Source organism: Nycticebus coucang, chromosome 3 (genome assembly GCF_027406575.1).
Source record: "Nycticebus coucang isolate mNycCou1 chromosome 3, mNycCou1.pri, whole genome shotgun sequence".
NCBI classification, from domain to species: Eukaryota; Metazoa; Chordata; class Mammalia; order Primates; family Lorisidae; genus Nycticebus; species Nycticebus coucang.
Genome location: NC_069782.1, coordinates 121,793,300 through 121,809,569, shown reverse-complemented (window position 1 = coordinate 121,809,569; position 16,270 = coordinate 121,793,300). Strand labels below are relative to the sequence as shown.

The 16,270-nt window shown below is 41.1% G+C and overlaps 1 protein-coding gene and 1 pseudogene across 4 annotated transcripts in view; one reads left to right on the top strand and one right to left on the bottom strand.

Annotated features, from left to right (window-relative positions):
• The window catches only part of IDE (insulin degrading enzyme), a 92,683-nt gene extending 85,399 nt beyond the window's left edge, over positions 1-7,284 (top strand). For all 4 annotated transcript variants that reach the window (XM_053582719.1, XM_053582716.1, XM_053582717.1 and 1 more), the window contains 5 exons: positions 567-839; positions 2,771-2,832; positions 5,575-5,647; positions 6,186-6,253; positions 6,964-7,284. In XM_053582719.1, coding sequence (XP_053438694.1) covers positions 567-839; positions 2,771-2,832; positions 5,575-5,647; positions 6,186-6,253; positions 6,964-7,059 — 572 coding nt within the window. In that variant the 3' untranslated portion in view covers positions 7,060-7,284. The remainder of the gene's footprint in view (positions 1-566; positions 840-2,770; positions 2,833-5,574; positions 5,648-6,185; positions 6,254-6,963) is intronic.
• A 5,037-nt stretch (positions 7,285-12,321) lies between these two features.
• On the bottom strand, positions 12,322-12,464 carry LOC128582910 (uncharacterized; annotated as a pseudogene).
• Positions 12,465-16,270: the final 3,806 nt, after the last annotated feature.

Genomic DNA, 16,270 nt, shown 5'->3' with positions numbered 1-16,270 from the left:
GTGGTGGTGGATCAGGGCAGAACAACTGAAGGAGGCAGTCTGAGAGCTTGGTTTAGAAAAGGTGTTGAAAGGAGGTAATGCAGGGGCTCATTAGATGGCAATGGAAGTAGGACCTTTAGAGCTTGATCTCTAGAGAGTGGCGGTCTGAATACATAATCCAGAAATGAGTTACCTAACAAGAAATGCAGTACGAGGTCCTCGGTTCACGGAAGGAGCTTGGATACAAAGGAAATAGAGCCAGGACAATGAATCTAGCGTTTCATGGAAATGTAACTTTAGCCTAGATTGAAAGGGATTAACTGGGAGCAAGTGAGGAGTTATAAGATAGGAGTTTGAATGATGAATAGGGTTGTTTTTCCTAAGAAACTTTCTAACTATTCTTCAGAGGTCTCTTCTACTCCATCCTTAGGTACTGAGACTATCTTAACAGCACATATTTCTTCAGAAGTGAATAATGTAAAGCCTGAAAGTGGATTTTATTTGCTCTGACAGGACAGTTTTTGAAGGATGAAAAGTGACCCGGGTCTCAAAGGCCAAAGTCCTGACTACCGGTGTTTATTTTTCAGGTTATATCGTCTTCAGTGGGCCACGTCGTGCCAATGGCATACAGGGCTTGCGATTCATCATCCAGTCAGAAAAGCCACCTCACTACCTAGAAAGCAGAGTGGAAGCTTTCTTAATTACCATGGAAAAGTCCATAGAGGACATGACAGAAGAGGCCTTCCAAAAACACATTCAGGCATTAGCGATTCGTCGACTAGACAAACCAAAGAAACTCTCTGCTGAGTGTGCTAAATACTGGGGAGAAATCATCTCCCAGCAATACAATTTTGACAGAGGTAAGGTAAAATTTAGGGGCCCAACCTTAAAGGCACTTAAGTTCTTTTAAAGTTTAAACATTTAAAGACACTGAGGCTGTTCTACGAAATGGTATTCATTTTATATACAATGTTCCAATTACTGATTAGGGAAAGGGGTGTCTGGTACTTCTAAAGAACTGTTACCAGCCTGGTACATAGCTCACACCTGTAGTCCTAGCATTTTGGGAGGCTGAGGTGGGAGGATCTCTTGAGGCTAGGAATTCAAGGCCAGCCTGAGCACAGGTGAGACACCCCCATCTCTATTAAAAATAGAAAAAAGAACCAAGCATTGTGATGGGTGCCTATAGTCCTAGCTGCTCGGGAGTCTGAGGTAGGAGGATCGCTTGAGCCCAGGAGTTTGAGGTTGCAGTGAGCTATGATGATGCCACTGCACTCTAACCTGGGTGACAGAGTGAGACACTGTCCCCCCCCCCAAAAAAATTATATAACAAAAATTTCCAATTTTACTTCCATCATTATTACCCTCAAACAGAGGGTAATATGTATGTATTATTACCCTCAAACAGAGAAACATATGTATGTACGTATGTTCCCATAACACTGAAAATGAAAAATTTATAGATTGAACTCCCTGAAGACAAGTGCTGCCCTAGAAACACAGGTATTTGCTTTTAGGGGAATCGTCAAAGATTTGTCACTGCTTTCAGATTAGAGAGCATTGTGCTTCCTAAAGTCTGCTGTCTTATGAGCATCCTTTCACCGATCCCTTTATAATAGGGATTAACAACTAATTGTGCTAATCCATACTAGAAGTCTGAATTGTATTTTTGCTGAAGATCTTGGTCAAGTAACTTTTGGGGGAGGGAATGGAGATAGAGGTCGCCCTGGGCAGAGTGCTGTGGCATCATAGGTCATAGCAGCCTCAAACTTGGGCTAAAGTGAACCACTTGCCTCAGCTTCCCAAGTAGCTGGGACTACACGTGCTTGCCACAACCCTTGGCTAGTTTTTCTATTTTTACTAAAGATAGGGTCTCACTTTTCCTCAGGCTGGTCTTGAACTCCTGAGCTCAAGTGTGGCTTGTACCAGGCATGCTCTTTTCAGAGAGACTTAAGCAATCAATATCTTTTGGACATTAATGCAATTCTTATTTTAATGCATTCCTTGGCCTTCCAAAGTGCTGGGATTATAGGCACGAGCCACCATGCCCAGCCACGCTTTTGGGACCTCAGTTTTCTCATCTATAATTTTTCTAGCAAGTAGAGTCACTATTAATGATAATAGTATCGTTTATTGAGCATTTACAATGTGGCTAGTATATTGTCAGGATCATATATGATTTTATTCTCACATTGCATCTCCATTAAGTAGTTATTGTCTCCAACTTCTGGTGAGGAAACTGAGGTTCAGAAAAGTTGAAATGACTAGCCCAAGATCCAACTTCTCATAACCAGAGAACCAGGCTGGCCTAGCTGCTGAACCAAGACTCTTATCTATTGTGCTAGATCCACTTATTTTTACTTGGAATCTGTTTCCTTAGTACTGTAGGAACAGTCCGTCACTTAAACATATGAATACTTAAGAGTCTTGGAGTGAAGCTCAGTGCCTGTAGCCCAGTGGTTATGGCACCAGCCACATATACCAAGGCTGGCGGGTTCGAACCCAGCTTGGGCCAGGTGAACACAATGACAACTGCAACAAAGAAAGTCAGGCTTTGTGGTGGATGCCTGTAGTCCCAGCTACTTGGGAGGCTGAGGCTAGAGAATCGCTTAAGCCCACGAGTTTGAGGTTGCTGTGAGCTGTGATAGCACAGCACTCTACCAAGGATGACATAATGAGACTCTGTCTCAAAAAACAACAACAAAAAAAGTCTTGGAGTGAAGTACATTGTCATTTAGTGTAGTATTCTAATATAGAAAAGTTAATAAATTATTGTTTGACCACTTTTTAGATAATATAGAAGTTGCATATTTAAAGACACTTACCAAGGAAGATATCATCAAATTCTACAAGGTAGGTTGGATTCATACATTTACATTTTGACTGATAAGGAAATATTTTATGTGCTATATTGTATATTGCTGCTTTGAACCTAATAAGGCTGGATTTATAGAGGTATGTTTGTTGATTTACATATTTTTGACACAAACATCTCTTACTGTTAGAAGAAATACAGATAATTCTTATTGAACCCACTCCTGTTGTCCTCTCCTGTGGGACCACGGACTGTGACAGCCCTTTCTGGCTTCCAGATCCACTACCTCTTTAAGCTCCCCTTTTCTTTATTCTGTTTCCCACCCTGCAAAGAACATTGCCAAGATTTGGTGGGGAGGAAGAGCAAAGAAAACAAAACAACTCAAAAATCAAATTATTTTCCAAGCTCTGACAACTATAAATGGACTTTACCCATTTAGGTGCCACTGTGGCTGCTTTTCAAAATACTCACCTTTGAATAGTGGTCAGAGATATGATTTTTAAATGCTTGTGCTCACTGAGAAAGTTTATCAAGAGAAAAGACTGAGTGTGTGCTCACACCTATAATCCCAGTACAGAGTGTCTTGGTATTTTCAAAGTTGTAAGAAGTCCCACAGTGAAGACTTTAGCCTGCATTTGTTTAATTTTGACTGACAAAACTTTTTCTATACTGATTTCACCACGGTCCCTTTGTTTACACAGAATACCTATAAATATCTCCTGGGACTCTAGTGTTCTTTAGAACATAATTTGCAAGAAGGTACAGTTGTTTTCAGAAAAATGGGGACTGTCAATTGGTCAGGAAATCGAAAACTATCTGAAACCAAAGAGGGCGTTCAACTGACTACTAGGTTTAGGTAAAAAGAGATCAAGAATGGATCTTTGGGAGCAAACTTTTTACTCCAACCAATGAGGTACTGCATGTTACTAGAGGCAGACCTGGGCTGAGCTCCTGGAAGGGGCTGGAGAGGTCAGAACAGGCCTATGGGAGAGCCTGAGCTATCCTGGCAGGGGTGACCAAGGTCAGGTTTGCTGGGTAACATCATTAGGGCTTCTTTTTTTTTTTTTTTTTTGTAGAGACAGAGTCTCACTGTACCGCCCTCGGGTAGAGTGCCATGGCATCACACAGCTCACAGCAACCTCCAACTCCTGGGCTTAAGCGATTCTCTTGCCTCAGCCTCCCGAGTAGCTGGGACTACAGGCACCTGCCACAACGCCCGGCTATTTTTTTTGTTGTTGCAGTTTGGCCGGGGCTGGGTTTGAACCCGCCACCCTCGGTATATGGGGCCGGTGCCTTACCGACTGAGCCACAGGCGCCGCCAGGGCTTCTTTTATAGTCACCCAAGACCAGGCTTATAATACTGGTCTGTAAATACTTGTTAAGTGCATTTGCCTTGGCTGATGATGTCTCTCTTCTGAGGATATGAAACATTACTTTTGGCTAAGACATCAGAGGAAGCATCATCACAGTTTGTATTCCTTTACAAAAACGGGAAAGGTCAAGAGGCACTTCCCCTCAGGATCTGCCTGTCAACATTGCCGGCATTCGTGGCGGTAACTCCGGGGCCTCCCTCAAAGCAGCGTGGTGGAATGGGGACAACAAAGCAATCCTCGCTCCCCACACCATCGCTTACAAGCTGTGCCAGCTCACACAAACCATTGTCTCTAATATAGGTATCATCACGATAACTTAGCTTTCAGAGAATTGATTGTGCCAACATAGGAGAGTGCTGATACAAGGCAGGACTCAATAAATGTTAGTTTCTCTTTTGGTAGATGAGGAAGCACAGTTACAAGCAGTAAGCACTGCAGAACCTGACGAGGTTCTTAGAAGAGCAAGCGTTGTGCTTGTCTCCTGCCTAAGCTCAGGCCGTTGTCTCTGTAGACATTAATTCCTAGGTGCAGCCCTGGCCGGTGAGTAGTAGGTTAGATTTTTAATACCAGCTCAGGCAATTTATTAGCTGTAAGAATTTGATCAGGTTGCTTAATCTCCTTGGGTTTAATTTTCTCTTCTGTAAAATAGAGTTAAGAATAATTTTTTTGCCAGGCTCGATGACTCACCCCTGAAATCCGAGCTCTCAAGGAAGGCTGAAGCAAGAGGATTGCTTGAGCTCAGGAATTCAAGACCAGCCCAAGCAAAGCAAGACTCTATCTCTACTAAAAACTGGGGGGAAAAATTAGCCAGACATGATGGCAGGCACCAGTACACAGGAGGATCTCTTGAGCTCAGGAGTTTAGGAGTTTGATGTTGCTATGAGCTAGGCTGAAGCCATGGCACTCTATGCTAGCTGACAGAGCAAGACTCTGTCTCAAAAAATAATAACAATAACAATAATAATAATTCTGGCTCAGCAGTTAGGGCACCGGCCTCATGCACCGGTGCTGGCATTTGAACCCAGGCCAGGCCTGCTAAACAACAATGACAACTACAATAAAAAAGTAGCCGGGCGTTGTGGAAGGCACCTGTAGTCCCAGCTACTTGGGAGGCTGAGGCAAGAGAATCACATAAACCCAAAAGTTTGAGATTGCTGTGACGCCACAGCACTCTACTGAGGGCAACATAGTGAGACTCTGTCTCAAAAAAAAAAAAAAGAAAAAATTCTTTTCTACTTGGCCAAGTCTTTGTAAATAAAGACATTTAAATAAAATAGTGTAAGTGAAAGGGAAGCATCTTTTCTGTATCTGGAGGTGCAGAGCTGATTCTTCACAGATGTCAGAAAGCATCTCATTTTAAGTTCATTAGTAGAGCAAAAGGGTGACCTTGCTCTTCTTTCTGCCTAGGAAATGTTGGCAGTTGATGCTCCAAGGAGACATAAGGTATCCGTCCATGTTCTTGCCAGAGAAATGGATTCTTGTAAGTATTGAACATGACTTTTTAAGAAGTCTACTTTTAGGCTCATGTTTAGCTACATCCTTATAGAAAGTAAAAGGGCTGGAGAAAGTGGAAGAAGAGAGAGAAAGAAAATAAGGGAGTGAAGGAAAGAGCCAATACCAGGTGATACAACCCCAGGCTAGCCAGGCAAGACAGCCGGTTGCTAGTGGGATGTCTCCAAAGCTGTATGGAACCTCTGCATTGTGGGGGGACGAGTAGGAAGTTATTTTCCCAGTCCTTCTCGTCTCCTGGCCAAAGTTTGTCCTGTGGCAATTAAGTACCCTGGCCACCTTGTTGGTTTTACTGGGTGCTTGTGGTTGGCCAAGTAACCTCACTGGCATCCTGAGCCATCACTGGAAACACTCCCGAGAGGGGGCAGGACAGGCGCTCAAGGCCGTGGGGAGCAGGGACCTTGAGAGGATCTGAATGTGAACTGAGCCTGGTTCCAATTTTTTTGAAAGTTGCTCTTGTGTGCTAGTTTCAGGAATCGCAAAGCATTAAATCTTTTGTTTTCTCATAGGTCCTGTTGTTGGAGCGTTCCCATGTCAAAATGACATAAATTTGTCACAAGCACCAGCCTTGCCACAAGTAAGTACTGTAACTGTTATGTTAGATTGCACTACTTAGAAAGAGCCTGTTCGTCAGGACACATAAAACTGACAGGTTTTTAGGTCACCAGATGTTTAAGCTTCTACTTAGTTTCCCTTTGGACACCTGGTCACTTGGCCTCTGCCTTTGTCTCTTATTTGAACAGCTGTGTTACTCTCCAGTGAGTCATATCTAGCCACTTCTGTTCCCAGTGTTGAATATTAGAGTGAGACCGCGTAGCCCTTCCCACATTGCCTGTCTAGTGAACCAGCTCTTGTTTGTCCACAGGATAGCCAAGAAGCAGGGGTCCTCAAACTACGGCCCACAGGCCACATGCCGCAGTGTGATTGTATTTGTTTCTGTTTTGTTTTTTTACTTCAAAATAAGATATGTGCGTAGGAATTTGTTCATGGTTTTTTTTTTTAAACTATAGTCTGGCCCTCCAACGGTCTGAGGGACAGTGAATTGGCCCCCTGTTTAAAAAGTTTGAGGACCCCTGGAAGAGTCTCCCTTCTGGCCCAGAGTCCCACTGGGAACTCTCACCGTAAGTTTACATAGACCAATCCATGGCCCCCGGCTGTCCTCTACTGAGCCAGAATATCACAATACATGGGATACACAAATGTTTCTACCCCAGCCCCTGAAAAAAAATTGATGTTCTGTTTGATTTTTAGCTTAAATACACTAAAAGGAATCTTTTTTTTTTGTAGCCGGAAGTGATACAGAACATGACTGAATTCAAACGTGGTCTGCCACTGTTTCCCCTTGTTAAACCGCATATCAACTTCATGGCTGCAAAACTCTGAAGACTACTCACGGGTGGGAAAGTGCAAGTGGATGCATTCCTGAGTCTTCCAGGGCCTCAGGAGACAATCTTGGCCACTTTAATAGTTCTAGTTCACTATTAGACAAACAGAAAAAACGTTGTCAAATGTCATTATGTACAAATATTAAAATCCAAAGTAATTAAATTCCAAAATCTTATAGATGTAGAATATTTTTAAAATACATGCCTCTTAAATATTTTAAAAGTTTTCATTCATAAGAGAAATATCCGGGCGGCGCCTGTGGCTCAAGGAGTAGGGCGCTGGTCCCATATGCCGGAGGTGGCGGGTTCAAACCCAGCCCCGGCCAAAAATCACAAAAAAAAAAAAAAAAAAAAAAAAAAAAAAAAAGAGAAATATCCCTTATATAACATAGTGAAGGAATATTGTATAGGAATATCATTCACCATTCTGTAAAATAGTCACTTGTCTGATGAAAATAAAAGTTAGCATTTTTCTAAAAAGCCTTCTAGGTTGACATAGAAGTTTCAAAACATTTAGAAAGATAATATCTTTTTAAAAATTGATCCTCAAATTTGCTTTCTACTCATGTATATCAGTGGAGAACATTACATTTGGCAGACATAACAAAGCAATGTAATTTTATTTGTGAAATTGCTGATTATATAAGGCATGGTTTTAATCTTTTTATAAAATTTGAACATATTTTTTATTCTAACTAGTAAAATGCTAGAAAATCCTAGAACACCCTACTTATTTAGTGCTAGAAATACAGATTTACCTTATATCAATTTGTCCTAAACTGAATTTCTCAGGATTACTATGGTTTTTTTTTTCTTTCTGATTGAATTGCATTGACGGTTTTTTGTTCATAGTTGGTTTGCAGCGTTCCATCAGTTTTACTTTTTCTCATCAACATGTTGCTGAATTTATTTAACAAGTACAAATAGGGTCAACTTCAGATCGTACTGAGTGTGTGACATGCTTTTCCATGGTTTGGAACCACTTATGATTTTTTACTGTGGCGAAATTGCAGTCAATATGTGAAAAATATTTTGCCCCATTACACATTTAAAAGGCACTGACAAAGCCACCTTTTTGGAGATATAAAAAGTAAAGCTTTGCATTCCTGAATAGCAAGTCTGCATAAAACCCTAAAATCTCCTCTTGCTACCAGTCTAATCTTGCCTTAAGAGTTAATTTATTTTTGAATACATAAACATACAAATACACAGATGATGACTGGAGTGGTCTTTTTAAAGTTTTTTTTTTTTTTAATGAGACACCATTTTAGGTGGTATCTGTTTTAAAATATTTAGTATTAAAACTTGTCTCAAGAGAAATTGTGAATATATTTCCACACACAGGCACTAGTGACAATAAGTGGCCCTATTGCCCACTAACTCAGGCAAAGTGAAGAATGGCATTTTCAAATTCCATTTTGCCTCAACACATGAATTGTTTTCCAGGACTTCTTTCTATAGAGTCATGTCTTTTCACATCTCAATTTGGGGCAAGAATGGCATAGTCACAACTATGGGGGCTGCTTTCAAAAGTGGGCTCCATTTCTACTGTCAGATCAACGTGGTGCTGTAACCATCTTTCTATCCCTACCGTCAAAGAGCCTCCTTGTATGAAGACAGTCTTTGTCCAACAGAAGGCGCGTGAAGTCATCACTGCCTTCTGGTTTTATGCTTTTGTAGACTATGCAGCTTTTCATCAAACTGCATATACATACGAGACAGATCTAAAATTAGTCCTGAGTGTTTAAATCTACCACTGTAGGAGCAAACAAAAATCCACCTACCTTTTCTGTGGAAAATTATGTGCTATTGAATAACTTTTAGCTCTTTTCAAAAAAAATGGGTGAAATTTGAGAGTGCCATTTTTAGGAGAAAGGCGTGTGATTGGAAAGCGATCTCCTGTAGTCTTCCACATACCCCTGCGATTGTTGTTCCGTGTGCTCCAGCACGTTCAAGTCTCCAAGGTGGACCTAGAGCTACCATCGGATCACTCAGGCATACTCCTGGATTCATTCAGATGGGTCCAAGCTGCAGCAATAACATACCACCCCAGACACTGCTATTTACTCAGTGCTTAGTAAATGAGATTTGTGAAACGGAAGTTATTATTTACCTGGGACTTTTTTTAAAAACTTTTTTTTTTTTGACTAATTGATGTGAAAGAGGGAGCATGTGACACAGCCAGTATGGTGGAGTGCTAGGGTTGTCCTGTTTACAATAAATCACCTGAATTTAACCTCTGGAGTTTGCATTTGTATTATTTTTACAATTTTATAAAATGATACGGTGGCCAATCCTCAGCCTATCTCTCACCATCCCAGTTTGACAATGTTTCTTATTTTCACTCTTCCTAATGCAGAAAGCAGCAAATTCTAATACATTTTTTAGATTGTACCTGGGTAACAGTGATTTTTGTCAAATGTCTCAATTTCACACTCTTAAGAATAGATCCTTTTTGTAAAACAGTAACCTTAGTATTTGAGACTGAACTACTTACTATAAGTATTGTCACTGACCCTAAACTCAGATAAGGCCGGCAACAAACAGGGAGGAAAATAAAAAGTTAGAAAAAGAAAATATTTCTGTCCTCTACAGTTAGTCTTTACATCTTCTTGCCACATCTCAGCTACAGATTAGGCACGTATCTTGTCTAATCTCTAACCTTGGACCCCTGTCAGTATTCTCTTTCTACTCACATAGTAGCCAGCTGGCTCAAACAGACTTTTTTTTTTTTTTTGAGACAGAGTCTATGTCACCCTCCATAGAGTGCTGTAGCATCACAGCTCACAGCAACCTCCAACTCTTGGGCTTAAGCGATTCTCTTGCCTAAGCCTCCCAAGTAGCTGGGACTACAGAGGCCTGCCACATTGCCCAGCTATTTTTTGGTTGTGGTTGTAGTTGTCGTCGTTTGGCAGGCCTGGCTGGGTTCGAACCTACCAACTCCAGTGTATGTGGCTGGTGCCCTAGCCGCTGAGCTACAGGTGCCAAGCCTCAGATAGACATTTCAAGAGGAAATCTGCTTGTTGCTCAGTTTCCAGCCTAGGACAACATTCCAGCCCACATGGTCAGCACTGTGCTCAGCGATGGTGTTGCAGTCCTGTCCAGAGGCCAGGAGCAACCCCAGCTTTTCTGGCTGGAGGGAGTCTTCCTCTCTCTGAGTGCCTGGGGGGAATCATCTAGTTCATTTATGGTATTCTCTAAGACAGCTTGTAGACGTGCCTATGATGAAGACCTGTGATTCTCACAAACTTACTCCCTTTTGTAAGGGTGATTCCTGTCCTCTCCATCCTTCCCTGGCAGGACCTCTGACCAGCTGACTCCTAATCTCTGGTCTTCTCTGCTATGTGTTGGATGACATTCATTCTCCTTGTCAACTCAAACATCATGTGCTCCATGGTTTGTTTCCTGTGGCAAAGTTTATTAGTAGTACTGAATCGCTAGTTTTTTCAACCAAGTTCAATTCTTCAAAACAAATTACAGCATTTTGGACAACTCATACTCTAACATTAATAACCTTATAAAGCACTCTGTAGATTAGAACACACCCTCATAGACATCATGTCATGACCCTCCGCAACAAGCTTTTGACATAGGAGAGTAATTGAAATTTTCATCACTATCCCAGATTTTTAGAGCCAGAAATAAGGTAAGCAGTTGGCCCAGGATTGTGCAGGAAGCAGATTCGGACTTCCACTCAGATCTTAGACTCTTTTAGATCTCACTGCTTCACAGGGATTTCCAACATAAGAGCATCCAAATCCATTCACGTACTCATGAAGCAAGTAGAAAGGCAGTTGCTTTTCATTTCTGTGTAACTTGGCCTTCACGTGCACCATCTCACTCGGTCTTTGCACCTTTGCCTTCTTTGGAGGGCGTGAGACCAGATCCCAGAACTGTGCTCCTCCAGTCACTGTTCTTTCCACTCTGCTAGGCTACTTGGAGGCCAATTTTTACCACACCTATACGATCTCCTCCCTCCATCGTGGGGTTAATCCAGACCCACACCTGGCCAGCTAAGGCTTTAAGTCAACATGAGCTCTCCTTCCTGTTGCCCTGGAGTGATAGAGAGGGTGGGGATCCTTCAAGCATTTCAGGAGAGGAGTATCAAGGGTCAAGTTCACCTGTGACTGCACCACTCAGCTGCTGTTCGCATGTTTGTTTTCTTGCTGTCTTTTTCCTGTGCATGTAGAAGGGGTCGTGTATTCAGTGTTGCAGCTTTTCTCCCAAACCGTCTATCCTGAGCGATTTCCACATGGATGTCCTTTAAGAAAGCATGTTTTTTGTCATTGTTGGTTCTTTGATATCATATTGTAGTTTGCTCACCAAGTCCTCTTTGTATCAGTTTCACAGTGTGTTCAAGTTTTGGTCTGTGATAAACTTCCTTGTGCAGAGTATCTGTGTGATTTTCTGATTATTTAAATTGCTGAGTTATATAGAATGTGAATATATTTTTAAAAATTTTAAATCCACAGAAAAGTTGTTTAAATAGTATGAGTTCCTTTATATCCTCTGTCTTCACCAATTTTATGTTTGTTTTCACATCTTTCATATACACAATATCTCTCTTTAATATACCACACATTTATATATATGTACATAATCTGGGGAGGAGGGGGGTAAACCATTTGAAAGTAAGTTGTATACATCCTGACTCCTTAACCCTAAAGACTGCATCAAATACTCTCTAGTAACACAATAACAAGGTCACTGTATAGTAAGGAATTGGTCCTCACTCAAAGGGAGGTCTGGCCCTGGTCTCTTTTATCATGGAGAACCAGATACCAGCAAATAGGACAACTTAGATCAAATGGATACATTCCTTGAAAGACACAAATTACCAGAGCAGATATGAAAAGAAATAGAAGATTTAAATATTCCCTTATCTGTTAAAGAAACTGAATTCATAATTAAGCCCCTTCCCACAAAGAAAATTCCAGTGAAGATGGCTTTACTGGTGAATTTTATCAAATATTTAAGGTATATTTAATTTTATCAAATACACCAGTCTTGCATAACATTATAGAAAATGGGCGCAAGGGGCACACAAAACAAAAAAATAATGGAAAGAGTCCTTCCCAACTCACTTTATGAGGCCGACATTACTCTTACACCAAGGTCAAAGTTATTTCGGGAAAAGAAAGCTCCAAAGCAACTGCGCTTTAAAACAGAATCCCAAAAGTCCTTAATAAAATATTGGCAATTTGAATCCAGCAATGTATAAAAAGAAATATTTTTATACAATTAGTTTGTTTTTTTTTTTTCCTATGTCCTAGGCATGAAACAGCTCTGGCCACCAACCCAGGCATCAAGCTAGGATGAACAAAGGGCTGTCAGTCTACTCTGCCCCTGACAAAGAGTAACACCACCAACAATGAGGTGCCTCTTTGCCCAATGCCAGGGATTTATACAATTGGTTTTCAAATATTATACAAATGTTCATTGCATGATGACTAAGTGGGATTTTCCCAAAATGTAAGGTTATGATTGAAAATCAATGGTAACAGAATTAAGGAGAAAATACCATATGATTATTTGAGTAGATACAGTAAGAATATTTTATAGGCCAAACATTGTGGCTCATGCCTATAATCCTAACACTTTGGGAGGCTAAAGCAGTAGGATCACTTGAAGCCAGGAGTTTGAGACCAGCCTGAGCAAGAGTGAGACCCTGTCTCTACAAAAAATAGAAACAGTAGCTGGACATGGTGGTGGGCATGCCTATAGTCACAGATGCTCAGAGGCCAGGGGAGGAGGATCACTTGACCCTGGGAATTTTGAGGATGCTGTATTGCCACTGCACTGTAGCCAGGGCAACAGAGCAAGACCCTGACTCAGAAAAAAAAGCATTTACAAAGTTCATAATAAAAGCTTCAGCAAAGAAGGAATAGAAGTAAACTTTCTTAACAAAGGGAATTTATAAAATACCTACAGGTAGCATTTAATGATATTTGAACACTCACCCCTTAGATCTGCACCAAGAGACCACTTCTGTTTTTATTTGAGGTCCTAGTACAATAAGTCAAAGATTAGAAAGGATGAAGATACTATTCACAGAGGACATCACACAGCAAATCCTGCGAGCTCTTCACAAATGGTACTACTTGAGGGACTACCTAGTACAAAGATTGTAACCTAGTTGTATCCTCACAGTCTGAAATCTTAAAAAAAGAATACTACTACTTATAACAGAATTAACAAGGTTGCAGGAGACAAGTCAACATTAACAAATCAATTATGCATGTATGTATACTAGCAACAATTAAAATACAATTTTCTGGTTCAACATACACAAATCTATAAATATAATACATCACACATCAATAAAATAAAAAACAAAGACCATATGATTCTCTAAATTGACGCAGAAAAAGCCTTTGATAATATCCAGCATCCTCTCATGATCAGAACACTGAAGAAAATAGGCATAAAAGGGACATTTCTTAAACTGACAGAGGCCATCTACAGCAAACCCACAGCCAATCATATTGAATGATGTAAAATTGAAAACATTTCCACTCAGATCAGGAATGAGGCAAGGATGCCCACTGTCTCCGCTGCTATTCAACATAGTAATGGAAGTCTTTTTTTTTTTTTTTTTTTTTTTGCGGTTTTTGGCCAGGGCTGGGTTTGAACCCACCACCTCCAGCATATGGGGCCAGCGCCCCACTCCTTGAGCCACAGGCACCGCCCTGGTAATGGAAGTCTTATCCATTGCAATCAGGTAAGAGAAGTCAATCAAGGATATCCAAAGGAGGATCCAAGGATATCCAGAGGAGATCAAACTCTCACTCTTTGCTGATAATATGATCCTATACCTGGAAAATCCCAGGAACTCAGCTTTAAAACTCTCAGAAGTGATCAAGGAATACAGCAGTGTCTCAGGATACAAAATCAATACTTACAAGTCAGTAGCTTTTATATATGCCGATAGTCAAGCTGAAAATACAGTCAAGGACTCTATTCCTTTTACAATAGTGCCAAAAAAGATGAAATATCTGGGAATTTACCTAACAAAGGACGTGTAAGATCTCTATAAAGAGAACTATGAAACCCTGAGAAAAGAAATAGCTGAAGATGTTAACAAATGGAAAAACATACCATGCTCATGGCTGGGAAGAATCAACATTGTTAAAATGTTCATGCTACCCAAAGCAATCTACAGATTTAATGCAATCCCTATTAAATCACCATTGTCATACTTTAAAGAACTTGGGAAAAGGGCGGCGCCTGTGGCTCAGTGAGTATGGCACCGGCCCTATATGCCGAGGGTGATGGGTTCGAACCCAGCCCCGGCCAAACTGCAACAACAAAAAAAATAGCTGGGCGTTGTGGCGGGCGCCTGTAGTCCCAGCTACTCGGGAGGCTGAGGCAAGAGAATTGCGTAAGCCCAAGAGTTAGAGGTTGCTGTAAGCCGTGTGACGCCACGGCACTCTACCTGAGGGCGGTACAGTGAGACTCTGTCTCTACAAAAAAAAAAAAAAAAAAAGGACTTGGGAAAAATAGTACTTTGTTTTATATAAAATCAGAAAAAACCTTGAATAGCAAATATGTTACTCAGAAATAAGAGCAAATCAGGAGGTATCACATTACCAGACTTCAGGCTATAGGCCACTATAAATCTATAGTGATCAAAACAGCATGGTACTGGCACAAAAACAGAGTAGATTTATGGAACAGAATAGAGAACCAAGAGATGAACCCAGCTACTTATTGTCATTTGATCTTCGACAAGCCTAACAGAAATATTCAATGGGGGAAAGACTTCCTATTTTTTTTTTTTTTTTGGTAGAGACAGAGTCTCACTTTATCTCCCTCGGGAGAGTGCCATGGCATCACACAGCTCACAGCAACCTCCAGCTCCTGGGCTTAGGCGATTCTCTGGCCTCAGCCTCCCGAGTAGCTGGGACTACAGGCGCCCACAAAGCCCGGCTATTTTTTGTTGCAGTTTGGCTGGGGCCAGGTTCAAACCCGCCACCCTTGGTACATGGGGCCCACACCCCACCAACTGAGCCACAGGCGCCTCCCTGAAAGACTCCCTATTTAACAAATGGTGCTGGGTGAACTGGCTGGCGACCTGTAGAAGACTGAAACTGGACCCCCACCTTTCACCATTAACAAAAATTGATTCTCATTGGATAAAAGATTTAAATTTAAGACATGAAACTATAAAAATACTAGAAGAGAGTACAGGGAAAACACTTGGAGAAATGGCCTGGGACAATATTTTATGAGGAGGACCTCCCGGGCAATTGAAGCAACACCAAAAGTACATTACTGGGATCTGATCAAGCTAAAAAGCTTTTGCACAGCCAAGAGCACAGTAAGTAAAGCAAACAGACAACCTTCAGAATGGGAGAACATTTTTGCAGGTTATGCTTCCAACAAAGGTCTAATAACTAGAATCTACAGAGAACTCAAACTAATCAATAAGAAAAGAACAAATAACCCCATTTCTATGTGGGCAAGAGGACTTGAACAGAAACTTCTCTGATGAAGACAGTCGCATGGCCTACAAACACATGAAAAAATGCTCCTTATCTGTAATCATCAGAGAAATGCAAATCAAAACCACTTTGAGATATCATCTAACTCCAGTAAGATTAGCCCACATCACAAAATCCCAAAACTAAAGAGGTTGGCGTGGATGTGGAGAGAAGGGAACGCTTCTACACTGCTGGTGGGAATGCAAGCTAATATGACCTTTTTGGAAAGAAGTTTGGAGAACACTCAAGGAACTAAAAGTAGACCTACCATTCGATCCTGCAATTTCTCTACTAGGTATATACCCAGATGATCAAAAATTATTTTATAACAAAGACATTTGCACTAGAATGTTTATTGCAGCCCAATTCATAATTGCCAAGACACGGAAACAGCCCAAGTGCCCACTGACCCATGAATGGATTAACAAATTGTGGTATATGTACACCATGGAATACTATACAGCCATAAAAAAGATGGAGACTTCACATCTTTTATGTTTACCTGGATGGAGTTGGAACATATCCTTCTTAGTAAAGTATCTCAAAAATGGGTGAGTACTATTGAGTATACTCAATACTACTATGAAATCAATATACAATCACCTACACGTTCATATGAATGGCAAAACATAACCATAGTCCAGAAAGTAGAAGGGAAGAGGAGAGAGAGAGAGGAGGGAGGGGGGATATGGGAGGAGGAAGTGTATTTGGGTGGACCTCACCTAA